The sequence below is a fragment of the Equus caballus genome, chromosome 6, assembly GCF_041296265.1.
Source record: "Equus caballus isolate H_3958 breed thoroughbred chromosome 6, TB-T2T, whole genome shotgun sequence".
In the NCBI taxonomy this organism is placed as follows: Eukaryota; Metazoa; Chordata; class Mammalia; order Perissodactyla; family Equidae; genus Equus; species Equus caballus.
In genome coordinates, this window is record NC_091689.1 from 10,784,132 (window position 1) to 10,800,830 (window position 16,699).

General features: G+C 39.7%; 1 protein-coding gene across 2 annotated transcripts in view; it reads right to left on the reverse strand.

Moving 5' to 3' along the window:
- Positions 1-16,699, reverse strand: part of EPHA4 (EPH receptor A4) — a 139,153-nt gene that overhangs the window by 119,849 nt on the left and 2,605 nt on the right. For both annotated transcript variants that reach the window (XM_003365125.5, XM_005610642.4), the window contains exons 2-3: positions 15,405-15,472; positions 10,645-11,308 (exon numbers count right to left, since the gene is read on the reverse strand). In XM_003365125.5, the coding sequence (XP_003365173.1) occupies positions 10,645-11,308; positions 15,405-15,472 (732 nt within the window). The remainder of the gene's footprint in view (positions 1-10,644; positions 11,309-15,404; positions 15,473-16,699) is intronic.

Here is a 16,699-nt window from a genome sequence, read left to right on the forward strand (position 1 = left end):
TAAAGCTGAGTTCAGACAACTAGTGCCCTTGTATTGATCTCTTATTTCTCCCAACACTTTTCTTCTAATCCTCTCCATAATTACATGAACTGCTAGAGCTTTCCTGAAGCTGTCAATTCCTCTTGCATCCATTTTCAGATGGCCAGTGGAGAAGCCGTCTGGGCACTGGATCAAGCTGTCAATGTTCCACACTCAGAGCAAGCCTCTTTAAGTCTCCTGGTACATCTGTCAAGGACCTCCTGGGGTTCTTCAAAACTCTCCCCCTTGGAAGACAGCAAGAAGGGTGGAGGAGCCAGAAAGGTATTGATCCCTTCTTTTAACATGTTAATTTGCCTGGGGGCTGCTTCAGTCATTGCCAAGCTAGACACTTCAAAAGGAAACTGTGTTTCAAAGTGGAGATGTCTTTCTCAAACACTTAAAACGGAAAACAAATGAATCTAAGTATCAAGTTCACAGTGCAATGTGAAGGAGGTTGGCCAAACAGAAATGGGATAGCTAATGTATAGAATAAAGAAGCCTAAAACGAATTGATGGTGACGAGATGTTTGAAAGTTTGAAAGATAACTTTAAACTTCTAAAGCCTATATGTGCATCATAACCAATGAGGCAGTAGTCCATGGAGTTACATTAGTCTTGGGAGAAAAATTAAGACTGATATAATTAAACCGATGGAAAACATTAACAACATTTATATTGATGAATGCTTGGACATCTTCATAAATTATGAAAATGGAAAATCAAATTGATTGTTCGTTTAATTATACCTCTAACTGACTAGACACCATGAAGGCTAGATGGAAAAAAAAAAGCAACCGGAGGTAACAGCATCATTGTTAAAGTATCTTTGTCTATTGCCTTTGTTATCAGTTTATTATTTTATCGATGAAACATACAGTACAGATAAGACTACAAGACATAATTAAGGGCACAAAGATTACAAAGTATTATCACATTAAGTTTGTAAAATTAATTCATCAAAAGCGAAGCTTTGTTCATAGTTTTCAGGTCATGTATTTCTGGAGATATATTGTGAGTTGTCAATGTTGTTAACGGAAAGCCATATGAAAGAGACGGCTGTGCTCATAATGAAGGATCCACTGTGGAAAGCAGGAGCTGGAAACTTGGCGTCTTAAATCAGGGAAGTTCTTAAGGACAAAAGCCCATGAGAAAAGAATTCCTAACTGAGCTATGTCTTAACTGATCATGAGGTTGGCCCATATTTACCTGCCATGGTATTATGGGAGGAAATCAGCATTCTGTTAACCTCTGACCCCTCGGATCTGAAGCAGACAAAGGACCAATCTGGAGCCCTGGGAGAACATAGCCAAATGTCAAACAGCAGGGAAGCGATTGTTCCGGAAACATTTGGCCTGGGTGCAGCCAGCTTCATTGGGGTAAACTGCTATTCACAAAAACAAGCCATGAAGAGATAACGCCATAAAATATGAACAAAATAGAACCTTTTCTGCCTTGCTTCTAAATTGTTAGCTTTATGGGACTTCATGCTGAACGGTATGAAAAAAAATCCAATTTGCTTTGAAGCGCATTAGTCTGTCTAACATCCTAATTATTGTTTACATTGCCATTTGCCTTCTATTAAGAATTGAATAATTACCCAGCACTTCATAGTTTAAAAATACAAGCAAACAGGATTATCTGGGTAATTAAGAAACTGTACCATAGCTTTGTACTGCTGTGGAAAATATCTGTACACGTAGGGGAAATGATAATTATCAATCAACTTACTTCAAATGGTATTTTAAGGATTTTGAGCAATTTGAGATCTGTAACTTATTAAGAGAGGTTAGTAAGATCACCTTTGAGAAGTGTGGGTCTGTTTAAATCCATCCTTAGAAACAAGAGCCAGACAAGCAGCTGAATTTTCTCATCCACTAATGACACTAGCGAACACACCAAGTACAGAGCCTTCTGCTGTTCTTTAATCCTAATAATCCATCCCAAATGGACTTTGAACAGCATCATCAAACTTTGTCAGACCATTTGCTAAACCAAAGTCTTCCACATTTAGATGCTGTTTTAGCTGACCCTGCCTCCATTCAATTAGACTGCAAAGTCTGGCGATGCTGGTTTTCTGCCCTGTGAAATTAGCTTGAACTCAGAACTAATTGAACTTCAAAAACATTTCATGCCAAGTCCTCTTCTTCCAGTTTATGGAATACATATGATCATGGCCTTCTGAAGAATGTGCTGTTTTCAAGCAGAGAGTGAAGTTTTTTGGGTTAAATATGCAGCGTGCATGCATTTCCATTCTAGAGGAATCAAGCAAAGGTTAAAGTAAATTTGGAGACACTGGGTGAAATGGGAAGACAGGAATTCAAAGGGTGAATATGCATACAGAATAAGAAACAGAATTACAATCAATACACCTTTTAAAGAAATTTCTGTGGGATATAAGTGACAGTAGGGGACTTTGTGATTCTAGATATGAAGACTGATATATTCATTCACAGATGTAGAAACACAAATGAAAATACCAATGATTACTTGTCCATCATACGCTTGCAGTATCTACTTGTTGAAGGAATGAATGGATTCCAGCCCACGAATGACCTAAGGCCTATTTTCAGAACTTCCTGAAGTCTGACAATTCTTTCACAAAGAATTTTATCTTTTTACTTTACGATTTTTTAAGCCCTTTGTTGGGACACTTCTAAACATTCCTAGCATAATCTGAATAGTGCCATCTCCTCCCACCTCAGAAAGGACAGCAAGATTCCAGCTGAAGCTGTCACTAAACACACAGGCCAAGGGATTTACCAAAGCTAGGTCCCTTCCAAAGGTCAAAATAAAATGAGCAGCGGGAGCTTGGGTTGGTCTGCACGGGGCAGGGGCCCAGGAGTGACAACCAGCCACACTGGGGCGGGGGGAGTACACAAAAAGGGCCCTGTGCAGATAGTCCACTCTCTGCCTCCCACCTCCCATCTCTGGAAGCATTCAAATCAAAACCGAATTAATTTGCATGGTTTCTAAATCATTGGGTTCTGCATAAACAGAAGGAGATTTTGGCTGGAGTTTCCAAAGGAAGCCCTCATCGCCTGTGTGAAGGGGGGAAATGGGTGTGCTGTTTTGCATGAGGGCGCATACAGAATATGCAAATGAAGAATCTGCTGCCTGGAAAAGCAACCCTAGGCAGACAGCTGACGACCCGCATTCACCCACAAAACACTGGGTGCCTCCAAAGGGAGTTGTAAGCGGTACCAACAGGATTGTTTCCCAGGAAGCCGAATTAGACCCTGAATATTCATAAAATGTCCACTTAGTCATGGGACTATTTAATTACCCTCCAGATCTCGGAACCCAGTGACCTCACTTGCCCTTCTCCCCAAAACAGGGCAGGGGTACCAGCTGTAAGGAGATACAATGGGAAAGGTTTGATGCCCTAAGAGAAAAAGACAATCTCTCAGGGTCCAGGGGACAGCTGAGGCCTTCTTTAATCATTCCTTCTCACAAGCACAATAAAACTAAAAAGGGCACTGAGCCGTGTTATTGGACACAGATAAACAGTTTTTAAAAGGCCAAGAGCTATAAATTGCTGCCTAATTTTATAGAAACATCTAAAGGGTTGAATAAATAAAACGCCATTCTTCTAAGCTACCTATATCTCCCAGATTCTGGAACAGTTTTCAGAGCCTCTTAATTCATTTTAATTTTTCAAATGTCTGCAGCAGGCAGAAGCAAATTCAAAGTGCCTGCCAGGGAAACTCAAAGGCGCATAGACTGGTGCAAAGGTTCTCAAACTTTTGGTTTCGGAACCCCTTTACATTCTTAAAAATACTGAGGATGCTGGAGTGCTTCTGTTTATTCATGAGTTAAAGCTATCAATATTTACCATTGGAAGTTGAAACTGAGAAATTTTTAAAGTATTTATTTATTAATTCGTTTTAAAAATTCAATAATAGATCCATTATATGTTAACACAAATAACATAGTTTAATGAAAAAATATATTTCCCAAACAAAAGAAAATCTGTGAGAAGAGTACTGTATTTTATTTAATCAACTAATTAATTATTTTTGTAAATCTCTTTAATGCCTGGCTTAAGAGAGGACAGCTAGCTTCTTTGTATTCTTTTATATTCAATTTGATGAGATATCACATATCAGGTAGCTTCCAGAAAACTCCATTCATGATAAAAAGAGAGGGAAAGGGCAAATGACATCTCAGTATTACTAAGAAACTTTTGACCTTGTAGACCACATGAAAGGGTCTTGGGGAAGCCAGCTGGAACACACTTTGAGAACCACTGCACTATTGCAATAACTTGGGGAACAGAGGATTTGATCAATGCAGACAAGACCAGCTATTTCATGCCGTCCCCTACCCCTGCTTCTGTGTCAGCATTGTCCCCCTCTAAAAACGAAAACTGAAACCCCTCTACCCTGGGCCTAAAGGAACTGCGTTCACTGTTGAACAGACACTAATCAAATAGCCCACCTTGTCACCATATTTCCATCTAACAACAATAAAATTAACAATAACCATTTCCATTTACTAAGCCCTTAATGATTCTAGGCACTACCCTAAACCCTTTGTTCTATACATACATGCTTATATATGTGTAGCATACATAGTAACATACTACTGACAACAATTTACAAGTGTGAACTGAGGTAAGGGAGGTTAAGTTAGCACCCACGATCACACATCTGGTTAAGTAGCACAACTAGTAACTAAACTCCAGAGGCAAATTCCAAAGGCAGGCCTTAGTCATTGTGTACTAACAACTCTATGTTGTCTCATGTGCTACAGAGGTTTTTGAACATTCAGGCACAAAGATGATTCATAAACATGATGAAAATAGTTAAGACCCAACTGAAGTAGGGATTATAAACATGGACCCCATTAATACGTTAGTCATATGCAAAGATTTTGATATCTCATGTTGACTCCATGAAACATAACTTTGCCACATAAACGTTTAATATGAAACAGGCCACAATTCCTTATGCATTTATTTATTCATCCAATGAACATTTAATAAGACACCACTATGTTCCATAATCATTGCTGGCGTTGCTTGTCTGGTTATAATGGGATACACTCCTTTACTTACTTTCTCATGATAAAGAAGTTTTATTAAATTCCCTTGTCCAAGATAAGCCAGAAAAATAACAAAGCAATGTTAATCATTCAACTTTTAAACAAAAATGTACAAATACATTTACAAATTAGTGTTTATTTAAAAATATTACCAGGAAAAAGTAAGACAACCTTAAATATCTACCAATGAGGGAAAAATTAAATGAAGTTTGACATAGTCATACTGCAGAATAGTAATCATCAATTATGAAGAATGAAGAAAAGTTCTCTTTCTCTAATATGGAATGACGTCCATGGTAAATAGTCAAGCATCATAAAAACAAGATGACAGTTAAGAGGATGATTCTATTTCTGTTATTTTTTTTAAATACACGTATAAGATGCATTTACGTTACCTGCCAAACTGTAAAGAGTGGTAACTCATAAAATGTTGGAGTAAGACTTTGAAGCATGTAGTTTGTTGGTAATGTTAAATTCATCAATTAAAGGTCAAAAAAACCCCACTTAAGTAGTAAAGTTCAATGATGTGAAAGTCAAACTTATATCACGACCACCTCTGCACAGTAGTAACTGCAAAGCCACTTAATCAGTCTTTTTCCTAAAGACTTAAGTCTTAACAGAATAATTACATCTTAATTCAGTTTTGAAAGGTACAAGGAAACTCAGCTAGACTGAAAAAAGTCATCAAATCTTAAACACCATATTCAAAAATCCCTAACTGAGATAATTCCTATGTGATGCTTAGGTGAACCCAAAATAGAGACCATTGCATGATTCATACTCACAAAAGAAGCCCGGTCACACGAAGAAGGAGAAATAAAAAAGTATAACAGAAAAAGCACAATAATTAAAGCCCACTCTTCCCGTACATAAAGAAGTGTGTCTTTCAATGATCACAGCCACGCTTCAAAGCCGGAGATAAAAGCAGCCATGTGATTCAAGCAATTGATTCTTAAAGATATGATTCAAAGGTAGAAGAAAAATTTCAAAAGTGGAAAGGATATGAAGCAGCATCTCTCTGAACTAGATTTTAAATGCTTCCTTTCCAACATTTCTTTCTCCTGAGGTCCCTCTATAGTGTACTAGGAAAACATAGTCACCTTTTCTTTTTTTTTTTCTTTTTAACACAGCTCTCTCCTTTTCAGAGCACACATTTGAAATATTTCTATTTTACAGCTATCAAAGCATCTCTATCTTGTTCTTTCTCAAAGGAGCTTTTAATAAGACACCTTTTGCTGACATGAAGGCGTCATATATGCAACTGTATATAATACAAGTCCTAGTCATATATGACCCCAATTTATAGCAAAACTGTATATTTCAGCAAGACTTGACACCACCTAGCTAAATTTTGTCACAGTTGTGATTGTTTGACTTTGAGTGACTCCATAAGAATATTTTCTTTTTACTAGTATTATTTTAAGATACACTCTCTGAAAACGTTGCTTATTAATATTTCACAAAGAGTAAATTTGTGACTTTCCTTTCATTTTTCACCTTTTTAATTAAGCAAAAAATAAGTTAATAATGAATCTTTTCCTCTCTTTCTTCTGCTTAATATTTCTGAGGTAATGAAAACAACCCTGTAAGACATCTGGAACGTTCCCTCCCTGGAGGGTATGTATGTATGTGTGGGGGGGGGTGGGGTCTGAGTTGGATTTGTTTCCTTTTTCATACAGTCCGAGCAGACCTCGTAACTAGACTAACCAGAACAGTTAGTCATCCTCAGCACCCAATCACTAGGCAAGGTCAAGCTGCTGCTCACGCCGGCCACACATGCCCCTGGAGAAGACGGAGTGGCTAACACTGTATCGTCCTGCCAAGCCTGAGCCAAATCATTTCAGAAAACGCTATTCAAGAGCAGAATGAACTTGCAGCTGCCTCAGAGGGCAAGCCTGCCGTCACCCTGCGCTCTTGACACTTTCGACGCAGCTCTTCAGCCTTCGCCTCCATTAGCATGTACCGCTTGGAGGTAAGAACTCCAAGAGGAAGTGTAGCTCTGTCCCCAAGGTCCCTTGAGGACTCCTGCAGATGACCAGGGTTAGATTCAAACAATAGCACAGCCCAGGCCCCCACCCGCCTTGGCCATTTTTGTCCAAGGATCCTTTGTCAAACGTTTAAGATCTTCATCAATCTTTGCCCTGACCTCCCAGACCCTAAGGAAGATGGATGAGGAAGTAGGTGACCTTTCACCTGTTCTTCTATTTGTCCTGCCACAGTCGACCCATTGAAAAGACAATTGGGGAGGAACCTGCTGCCAGCGTTCTGAAAACTTGCCAGTTTGCCTTTACAGCCCTCTCAAGTTTTCTTTACACCCTGGTCTTTCTTGTCCCACTCCCAAATCACTTTTCTCTCACTCAAAGGAAAGTTCTCTTTCCTACAGCGGACAAAGAAAAACGACACTCTCCAAATACCGTTTTCAATATGAAGTGCAAAATTGGACATTATTCTTTTTTAGGGCAAGGGCAATGTTCCCTATCTTTAGCCTTGACTTCCAAGAGTGGCAAGGAGATGGGCTTCCCTCTTACTGTTTCAATTCAACACTTTTTTTTTTTTTTTGAGGAAAATTAGCCCTGAGCTAACATCTGCTGCCAATCCTTCTCTTTCTGCTGAGGAAGACTGGGCTTCAGCTAACATCTGTGCCCATCTTCCTCTACTTTGTATGCGGGACGCCTACCACAGCATGGCTTGCCAAGTGGTGCCATGTCTGCGTCCGGGATCGAACCGGCGAACCCTGGCCTCCAAAGCGGAACATGCGGTGCACTTAACCACTGCGCCACCAAGCCAGCTCCTGTCAATTCAACACTCTTAAATGTCAACAGCTATGACCTTGGGAAGAGCAGAATGATAAAAGAAATGCTAGCATTAACATTGGCTTAATGCTCTACAATCTGCAAGGTGACTTTTACCCATCTCGCATCAGTGTTCTAAGTCTGTAAGCCAAGTACAATTATTATCAATCCATGTTATAGATGGATAGACCAAGGCACAGAGGACTTAAGAAACAAGTTCAAGGTCACACAGCTAAGTGACTAAATTGAGACACATTTCGTTGTCTTGATGTTTTTTCTGCTCTACTGGATGCTTCTCTGATACCCCAGGAATGATGTCAAGGATGGGGACAACCATTTTTGTTACTCCTAAGATTTGTACAGTCTTGAGTCATCTTTAAAAAATCTCACTCAAGTTTGGAATTTAAGGATCTTTTGTCATTCAAGTTGTTCCTTCCCCCCTAAATTCATCAGAAATTCTGACCTGTCGTATCAAAAACAAACAAGTACAGTGAAAGGTTTTGTGTACAAAGTGTCTTCTTGAAAGAGTTAATCATTTTACGAGTACCAAATGGAATACCTGGGTAGCAGGTGTAAAAACACTGAAGATTCTCTAAAATGACTCAATCGACCTTCTCCTTCCACTAAATATCTGGCCTTGTGTTGGGAACAGTTTGCTCAGAAATGGACTGGACCTAAAACATTGAGCCCCTCCCCTTCCATCAGCCACATGATTAACTGAATCCCCAAGATTATTTCCATAAAGCAAACCACTAAAATGTTCAATGGCCTTTACATTCACTTCCCCTTCCATCTTTTTCTCTTTTCCTTCTAATTTGGGTTGTAAAAATGTCAAGGAGTTTCACAGTGCAGCAATGAATGAGTTAGTGGGCTCTGTGACAATTGAAAATCAATGACATTAGATATAGAGAGATGTCCTAATGCCAGATGTGGGAAAATTTGAGCAGGAAATGGAAGACAATGGTGGGTTTTTAAAAAAATATATATGAGAACCTTGACATGTGAAGATGTGCAAGTCCTGTCTTACAAAAATCGAAAAAGCAGAATAATTTACTCTAAAATGTGATGCGGTGTCATTGCCCTGTTCATTTCACTGTTCCTGCTATGATTATTGTAATTTAGGTGCCAATAACAGTGCACTCAAACACTTTCTAATATTAATATCAGAATATCCTTCGAGGTTTCAGTTTAGTAGAGTTTGTCTAGCAGTTGCTAAGTCAAGACAAACAAAATGGCAAGAAAGGAATCTTTATAAAAAAATTTAAATTCCAACTTTTAAATCTTCAAATTTATACGTTTACCTTTTGACTCTAGGTCAACAGAAAAGGTTGCCAGCCTTTATTCTGTTTTATTTACAATGAAATTAAAAGACATTCACTGTTAGCTACTTCTAGAAGTAATTACAGCAAATCAAGAGTGGCACTTCAGAAAAGTATAAACTACGAAAGAAGAAATGCATAACTCTATGACACCCAATTATCAAAAATGCAATTTTCTTTAGGTTACAACTGTTGATTTCCAGTCAGTCAAGTGGATTGCCCCATGGTTAATCCCACCCTGTCATTAACATGGTTGAAATGCCAGACAAATTGTTTGGCAGTCAGTTATTTCAGGCTCTTTAATCACCAAATCAGGTGAACCATGGACCATCCAGTCTACAACTCAACAACCACCCTGAGAAAAACATTATTCTGCTCTGTTCCATAGATCGCACCAGAGTTACACTGTTTAGTAGTAATCATAATAAGATTGCTGGCAGCAGACTATTGACAACCACTAAAAATAAATACCAAGCAAAATAGAAACCTTGAACAACTGATTTTTTTTAAGCCTTAATCCACTCATGACATGAGCAATCCATATAAATATGGATTACTCTCATCCTTTACTCAGAAACAAAGCTGTTCTAAGAAAAAAATTTTACAAACTCCCCAGTATTCTGAAAGAAAGGGGACAGCAGGGAAAAAGGAATTGCATACACTGAACTTGAGGTGAGAAAAAGTCATCTTAATAATATGACAAACAGTAATTAACATGATAAAAAATATCTAGATCTCTTCCAAAACTCAATAACCAAAATGGATCACAATTTACTATTCCCTCTGACCACAGATCAAATAAGAAGACTCTTACTAACTCTTTGTCACCTCCTCAGGGAAATAAAGAGGTCTTTCATCAAGATTAATTTCACTTAGAGACGCTATCAATGGGTGCTTAGTGGAACAGAATGGACTCAAAACACTGTCATTCCACTTTGTTGAGTCATGTCTACACTGGTCCACCAGGCAGGGAAAACTGAACTGTCCTCACACAGCTCGATTTTAATCAGCTGGAGGGAACTGGAACAGCGCAATCCTAATTTCACATTTAAATCACTCACATACATATACATATGAGGAGAGATTTACCGTCCTTGCCATTTCACCAAGTCTATAGAGGGGAAAACTATGGTTTGAAAATGTGTGTGCTCTCTGTAAGCGAGGATCAATCAAGCCCAGTTCTTCAGCTTGTTCATTTACATTTGAGAGGACGCATCAAGCCAGTTCACATCTAAGTGCCTGTTAGCAAATGTGTTTGGCCTTCTGCTGATTACAGCAGCATCATTTATTTCGTTGGTGTTAGAAAAGTCTTAGCCTTGCCACCTGGAGCTATAGCACTTACTCGTTAGACCCCTCTGTCCCACCACATCCCACAGGGGCTGCTAATTACTGGCTTTACTCCATTTAGTCTCATCTCTGATTTAATTACGTGCACTAAGCCCTAATGAAAAGTACAATATGGCTCCTCTTACCTTGGCATTCTCCATTCCGCTCTTCATGCCCAGCATTGCACAGGCAGTTGCCAATGGGTACCAGCCATTCACCATCTGCCCCACAGTACATTTTTGGCACATCCTTCTCTTCTGAGTTGTTGACACAGGAGCCTCGGACTTCCACCAGGGAAGACGTATCGGCCCCTGTGATGGTGTCTGGAAACTGGGCCAGATTGCGAACCGTGAGCGGGCACTTCTTATAGAAAACGCGGACCGATACCAGGGCAATGCAGGCCCCCACATCCTGAAAAGCCAGATAAAACCCCTTTTTGCTCAGCGGCCCTACATCCCGGATCTCCGTGTTCAGCTTCATGATTCTGTCGCCAATGTCCACTTGGGTGAAGCTCTCGTCGGCAGCGATGGTGTCAATCTTGGCAAACTGGCTCTCTCGGATGAAACGCTCTTTGTCGTTGTCTGATTCATAATAATACAGGTTAAACGTCTCCTTGCAGGTCCCCATGACGCCCGGAAGACTATTGCAGTCCCTCAAGGTGAACTTAATCTCAATGTACACCCTCTGAGCCCCTTCTCGGGTGATCCAGTCAGTTCGTAGCCAGTTATTCTGGCTGGGTTCCATCACGTTGCACACTTGGTAGGTTCGGATTGGCGTATTTTTTTCATCCATAATACTCACTTCCTCCCACTGCAAAGAGCCAAAGGAAATGTATCAATCACGAGATTTCGTCATACAGTGATTTGTCAAGCCTATTTTGCTCTCATAGGACACCAGTGATTTTTAGTTTCAATAAGAAAGGAAACTACCGGGCACCAGCCCTCACTGATAAAGCATCTTATGTGAGATAAAACAATATTTTATTGGGAAGTGTTTTGTTTTTTTTTTTTTAATGTTTCATCCTTTTGCCTAAAATCCAAAGGCATTGGTGGATTTATTGCTTATGAGCTCTCAGCAGTTCTTTGCGGTGGTCTAACAACCTCAAATTCACCTCTTACAACAGCTACAATTTCAAGTGGCAACAGTTCAAATTTACTCATAAATGAAAAACTTGTATGTGTACTGTTTCAACAACTGAGCAGAGACCTGCAAATTAAGAGCAGGAAGAGTAGCGCTTGCCAAAGGAAGACAATTATCAGTTAATTAGTGGTGCTCCTGTCAGAACTTTGCTCTCTAATACCTAAAAAAATGTCAGTCGATTTTTTTTGGCACCATCACTACCTTTTAAAGGAAAATGAAAATCTCACCATTCTGGTTTCAGTAATCCTGGGAAGATAGAGCGTAAATTTTACAGTTGGGTTTCTCAAGTACACTGAATTTATAATGGTGGAACACTTTTCAAAAGCATGTATTCATTTAAAAAGCTTGTACCTTGTTCTTATTTTTAAACCATAGATACATAAGTAGACATGAATGCATACATGCTTTGCTTCTAAGCAAAGTGGTATTTATCATCGAAAGCCCAAGAAAATTAAAGGAGGATGGTAGAGTTTTTTTGCAATCTACTTTCTGACATAAAGATTTTAAGGGTGAGACAATCAGAGTTCAGCACAATTTACTGTAACTACAGGTGTGGTTCCACTCTCGCCATACTCTTTCAAGTAATCCTAAAAGCAGCAAGACGGTTTGGGGGCTCCCTATGAGGTTGCCAGTGAGCCTCCAATTCTTCATTAATACCTGCAGTAGTGCATTTATATAGATCTGGTGTCAACAAGCCTCAGTATCTGACACATGAATAGAATTAAAAGAAAAAAGCATAGTTTAAAAAAATTTGTATTCTATAATAGCTCAGCTTAAAGCTTCATTCAATCCAATGAAGTACATAGAATCATAACGTATCTTTTAACGGGTTTTCCGTCTGTGCATTGGAAAACTATTAATGGATGGAAATGTGACTATGTGGAAGACCATAATGCATAAAATTCCGCATCCCTTTTATCTGCCACCATTATGAAAGTTGGAACTGGGAGGGATAAGTGCCCTGTGGTGATTAAAATTTCTTTTCATCCACTAAGCAATAAATCACCAGTAATTTACGTATTTGGGGAAATTCATGTAAATCCAAAAATAGATCCCCACCTTCAAAAAACCCCTACTCAGCATGCTTCTCATCTCAGAACAAAGAGTATGGAAAATCACATTTATCAATGTAAATGAAAGCACATAGGGATATCTCCACAGGGTTCATACAGGGTAATTCAGGTCTGAAGCGAATTTTCCAGCCTGAACGTAATTGTCTACACACATTGATCAATTCGCCAGAACAATGGCAAGTCTCCCCTTAGTTTTGTATTTCACCATCAGTGTCAGAAACTCAATATACTCCTCTAAAGGAACACTGCTAAGAAACTGGGCTTTTGCTACAATGTTGCCATCAGGCGTCATCACTTTCCATTATTTTCATGTTCTGCTTACTTGTTCTGACGGAAAAAAAGAGAACAGCGAGTTGTCTCTGACTATATTTCATTTTGCCTCGGTGATATTGTCAAAAGTTTCTTTTTCTTTTTAAAAATAACAACAAATAAATGTCATTATTGGACAAAACTGTAATTCCAAGTTTCCAGCCAAAAAAGAGGGGAACCGTTCTAAGTAGAGATTTCAGAATAATCAAAAGACTTAGATATGCTTTTTCTCTCAGCTGGAAGGAACTTTTTAAAGCCAATTCATTTCTCCTTGGTAGATACGCAATTCATCGCTTCATTCTAAGCCTGAAAAAGTCTTCTTCAGTTTCATCACCTAGAGATTAATTAAACTTTATGATTTGGCACATAATTTCTCAATGGCTACTATGTATTTTTTGGAATGACAAATTCTATTATACACAAATAAAATTTCATTTCTAACCCCTCCCAATAATACTTAAAATGTTACACATGTAATATGTAAGAAAAGGAACAAACAACATTCTACATTCAGAAGTCTACATTCAGCCAGCAAAAAGTTCTGGGCTGTATACAACCAGCTATGCAGAGAATGTTTTTAAGAGACTTTGAGACAGCCAAAAGAAGTTCTGTGTCTACAAAAAGGAACCAGGCGCTCTTTCAGCAGTTGTGGGAAGGCAGGGGGAAAGATGTCTGCAGGATATTAAATTGCAATAAAAGCTTTCCAGAAACTAGATAGACCATAGACTATACTAAAAAATGTGTCACTCCTTGCTTTTAAATAGGTCACATGGATATTTAGTGTAACAAGTCAGGTGCAAAATCATACTAGATGCATTCTCTCTTCAAACTTGAGAGCAGCCAGTAAGAAAAATCAGACATTAAATTTTTTAATGCAAGTACTGATACCTTCTATCCTCAATTTTGCTCGCAGTTCTAATACATTCAACCCACAGAGCAATAGCCCTGGTGTAGCATGGGAATGCTTCCCTGAATCAGTGACCTTTCCAGGGTATAGGATTAACAAGAGTCTGACTCTCACAAGATAAAGCTGTACCTTTCTTCGCATTCAAAGGATGAGGGCAATTGCCTGCAATCAGTGGTGAATACAGCCTGTCTACACAGCCAGAGGCCTGCCAATCACTCTCCCTCCTTTTAAAAAAATGGTTTTGAGGGCAGACTAGAATTTTTCAGCAGGGACTCAACCAACTGCATTCAAGTTCAGGCTGAAAACAGAAAGGCAGGGCAATCTCTGTTTTATTTCCAATAGATTATAGAACCTGCTTTGGAAAAAGCCTAAAATTCTCCATTTTCATGACTGCTTCCTTGCCTTGTCTTAAATTTGAAACTAGTCTTCTGTAACAGTTTCTATGAATCTTTAGTTTTTAATCCTTTATTGTTTATGCAACAGACCATACTGGGAGCTGGCAGTACAATTTTTGCCTGGGAAAAGACTCCTGATTTTTCATCCCGTTGTTTTTAATCAATTGACTCAGTGATAGATTATGAAGCAAAGGTAGGATGATATGCTTAATTTTTAAAGGATTTGAGAGTGATTCCAATTTGGCAGAAATCAAAGTTACATGTTGTACTGATTTCTTTCCCAAACTGATTCATTCTGACCTGTTATTAAGAGGGGGAGGGTGGGGTAGCCAAATGGGGCCATTGACCTAAATCTACTCTCTGAATCTCTGATGGAGGCAGCGATGGAAAATTCGAGAAGAAATGAAAAGCGATGAGCTCTCTCATACTTTATAATCCAGTCTCCCGGATCCCCAAAGAACCAAGATTCCAAATACTTAAACTTTTCCCATTGAGCACCAACAATACTCAAGCTTGGGGGACTTTCTGCATATATCGTGCGCCTGGCACAAGTTCCTATAAGGCTTTCACTCAGCATGCATGAGAACCGCAGGTGATTTAAGGTTGTCCTGAGCCCGCACTTCTTATACACAGAACCAAACCTGTGCCTGTTGCAATTAGAAATGTTTCTTCCCTAGTATCTCTATTTATTCATTTACCTCATCTGGAAACAGAACAATTGCTCTGAAATTAACCCTGTCAGGACTTCAATGGCCCTCACAGTAATAGGCATAAATTCTAATTTGGGCCCCAGCTCATATTTCCTGTCGGTATTTTAGTTTTTTAATAGGCATTGAGTCTATGCCTCCACCAATCTCCTAATTTTGAAACCCCTCTCTGCCCTTTTGGTTTCTAGTTCTTCCATGGCACAGCTATCCAAAGGGAGTATAGGATTTCTCCAACAAAGCGTAATTCACTTCCTAGGCCATGGCGGGAATCTGACCCCTTCACCACAATCAACAAGAATCAAGCCATTAGGACTCTCAGAAAGTTGCTAATCACTCCATTTTACCCTTTGGATCAGAAAGCGACTCGGAACTTACCCCTCCTTCCAGAGGGCTTGCAATCCACCCAAGTTCTCCCTGAACGGATCTGGAATCCAACAAGGTAACTACAAGAAAACAAAGAAAAATAGATTAATTTCCAATTGCAAAAAGCCAATAGTACGAAAACCATTTGCCTGAGCGTTTCCATATGTGCCCAGGGTGCGCATATCCAACTCTGATCAGAAACTAAACTTGGTCTCACTTATGTAAATAATCATTACTCACTTGATCTTCTCCCCTCTTTAAATCTGCAGGTTCTTATTTATTTAACTTGCTTAGCATTTAAAATTCCATCCCAGGGCTCAGTTGATTCATTTTCTAAAAGGGACGACTAAGGAATCTCAAGTACAATTCAGAAAAATAAATAGATCTATGGTAGAGTAGTTACACTCCAGAGCAAAATCTGCATTCATCTCTGTCTGCTATCTCCTAGAGTTATTTGTTTTTGCAAGTTTCAGATGACCACATAACTCATCATCATGGTGACAGAGCCACAAGTGAATTCTAGCAGAGAGGACTCAGAGTCATGAAAAGCCTCCCCCCTCCCACATTTTTTCCCCCTCCGCCAGCAAAGAAATAGGCCCTGGATGTGGTATGAGCTGCTTTTTTAAATATCAAAGTTTCAGAAACCGAGAATGGCAGACGCCTAGACTTAGGTACAAATGGACTGAAGTATTCTCTTTCCCAGGTCTTTTTGAGGACAATCGGAGACCCGTCCTCCGCCCAGGAGGAAATCACTCGTTTGAATTTCAGGTATGGAGTGCTGGTTGAGACTGCTAGCATGCTTCTGCCCCACCTAAGAGTACGCGTCCAAGCTTAGGGGGACTCGGAGGGCGGCGACAGAGCTGCTTATCCCGCCCAGGCAGCAACAGTCCTAGGCACGGGGACATTGAAAAGGACGCAGTGAATTCCTAACCTCTCGTATTCGCTTTCCCACAGAGATCTGCAGGTCTGAGGGTCGAAAGGCCCATCTCAAAGGAACCACTGGGTTATTAATTTGATCAGCGAGGCTGGCTCTTCAGCGGGGGGAGGGGTGGGAATGGGAGGCCTTCATCTTTGCTCCTGCGCACCCCAACCCTCAATGTCACCCCCAGACCCCTGAATTCTGCCCACTTCCCCTCATTTCACCCCGAAGTCAAAGGAGTTCAAACCAGGCTCTTGCTCCTGGTTTTACCGAGAAGCCTGAATTCCTGGGGTCTGTTAATTATTTTAAAATGTGGACTCTTCCCGGGGTCTCTCCCGCCCGGAGTTGCGTCCCCTCCCCATTCTCTCTTCTCGGTCCCTAGAGAAAA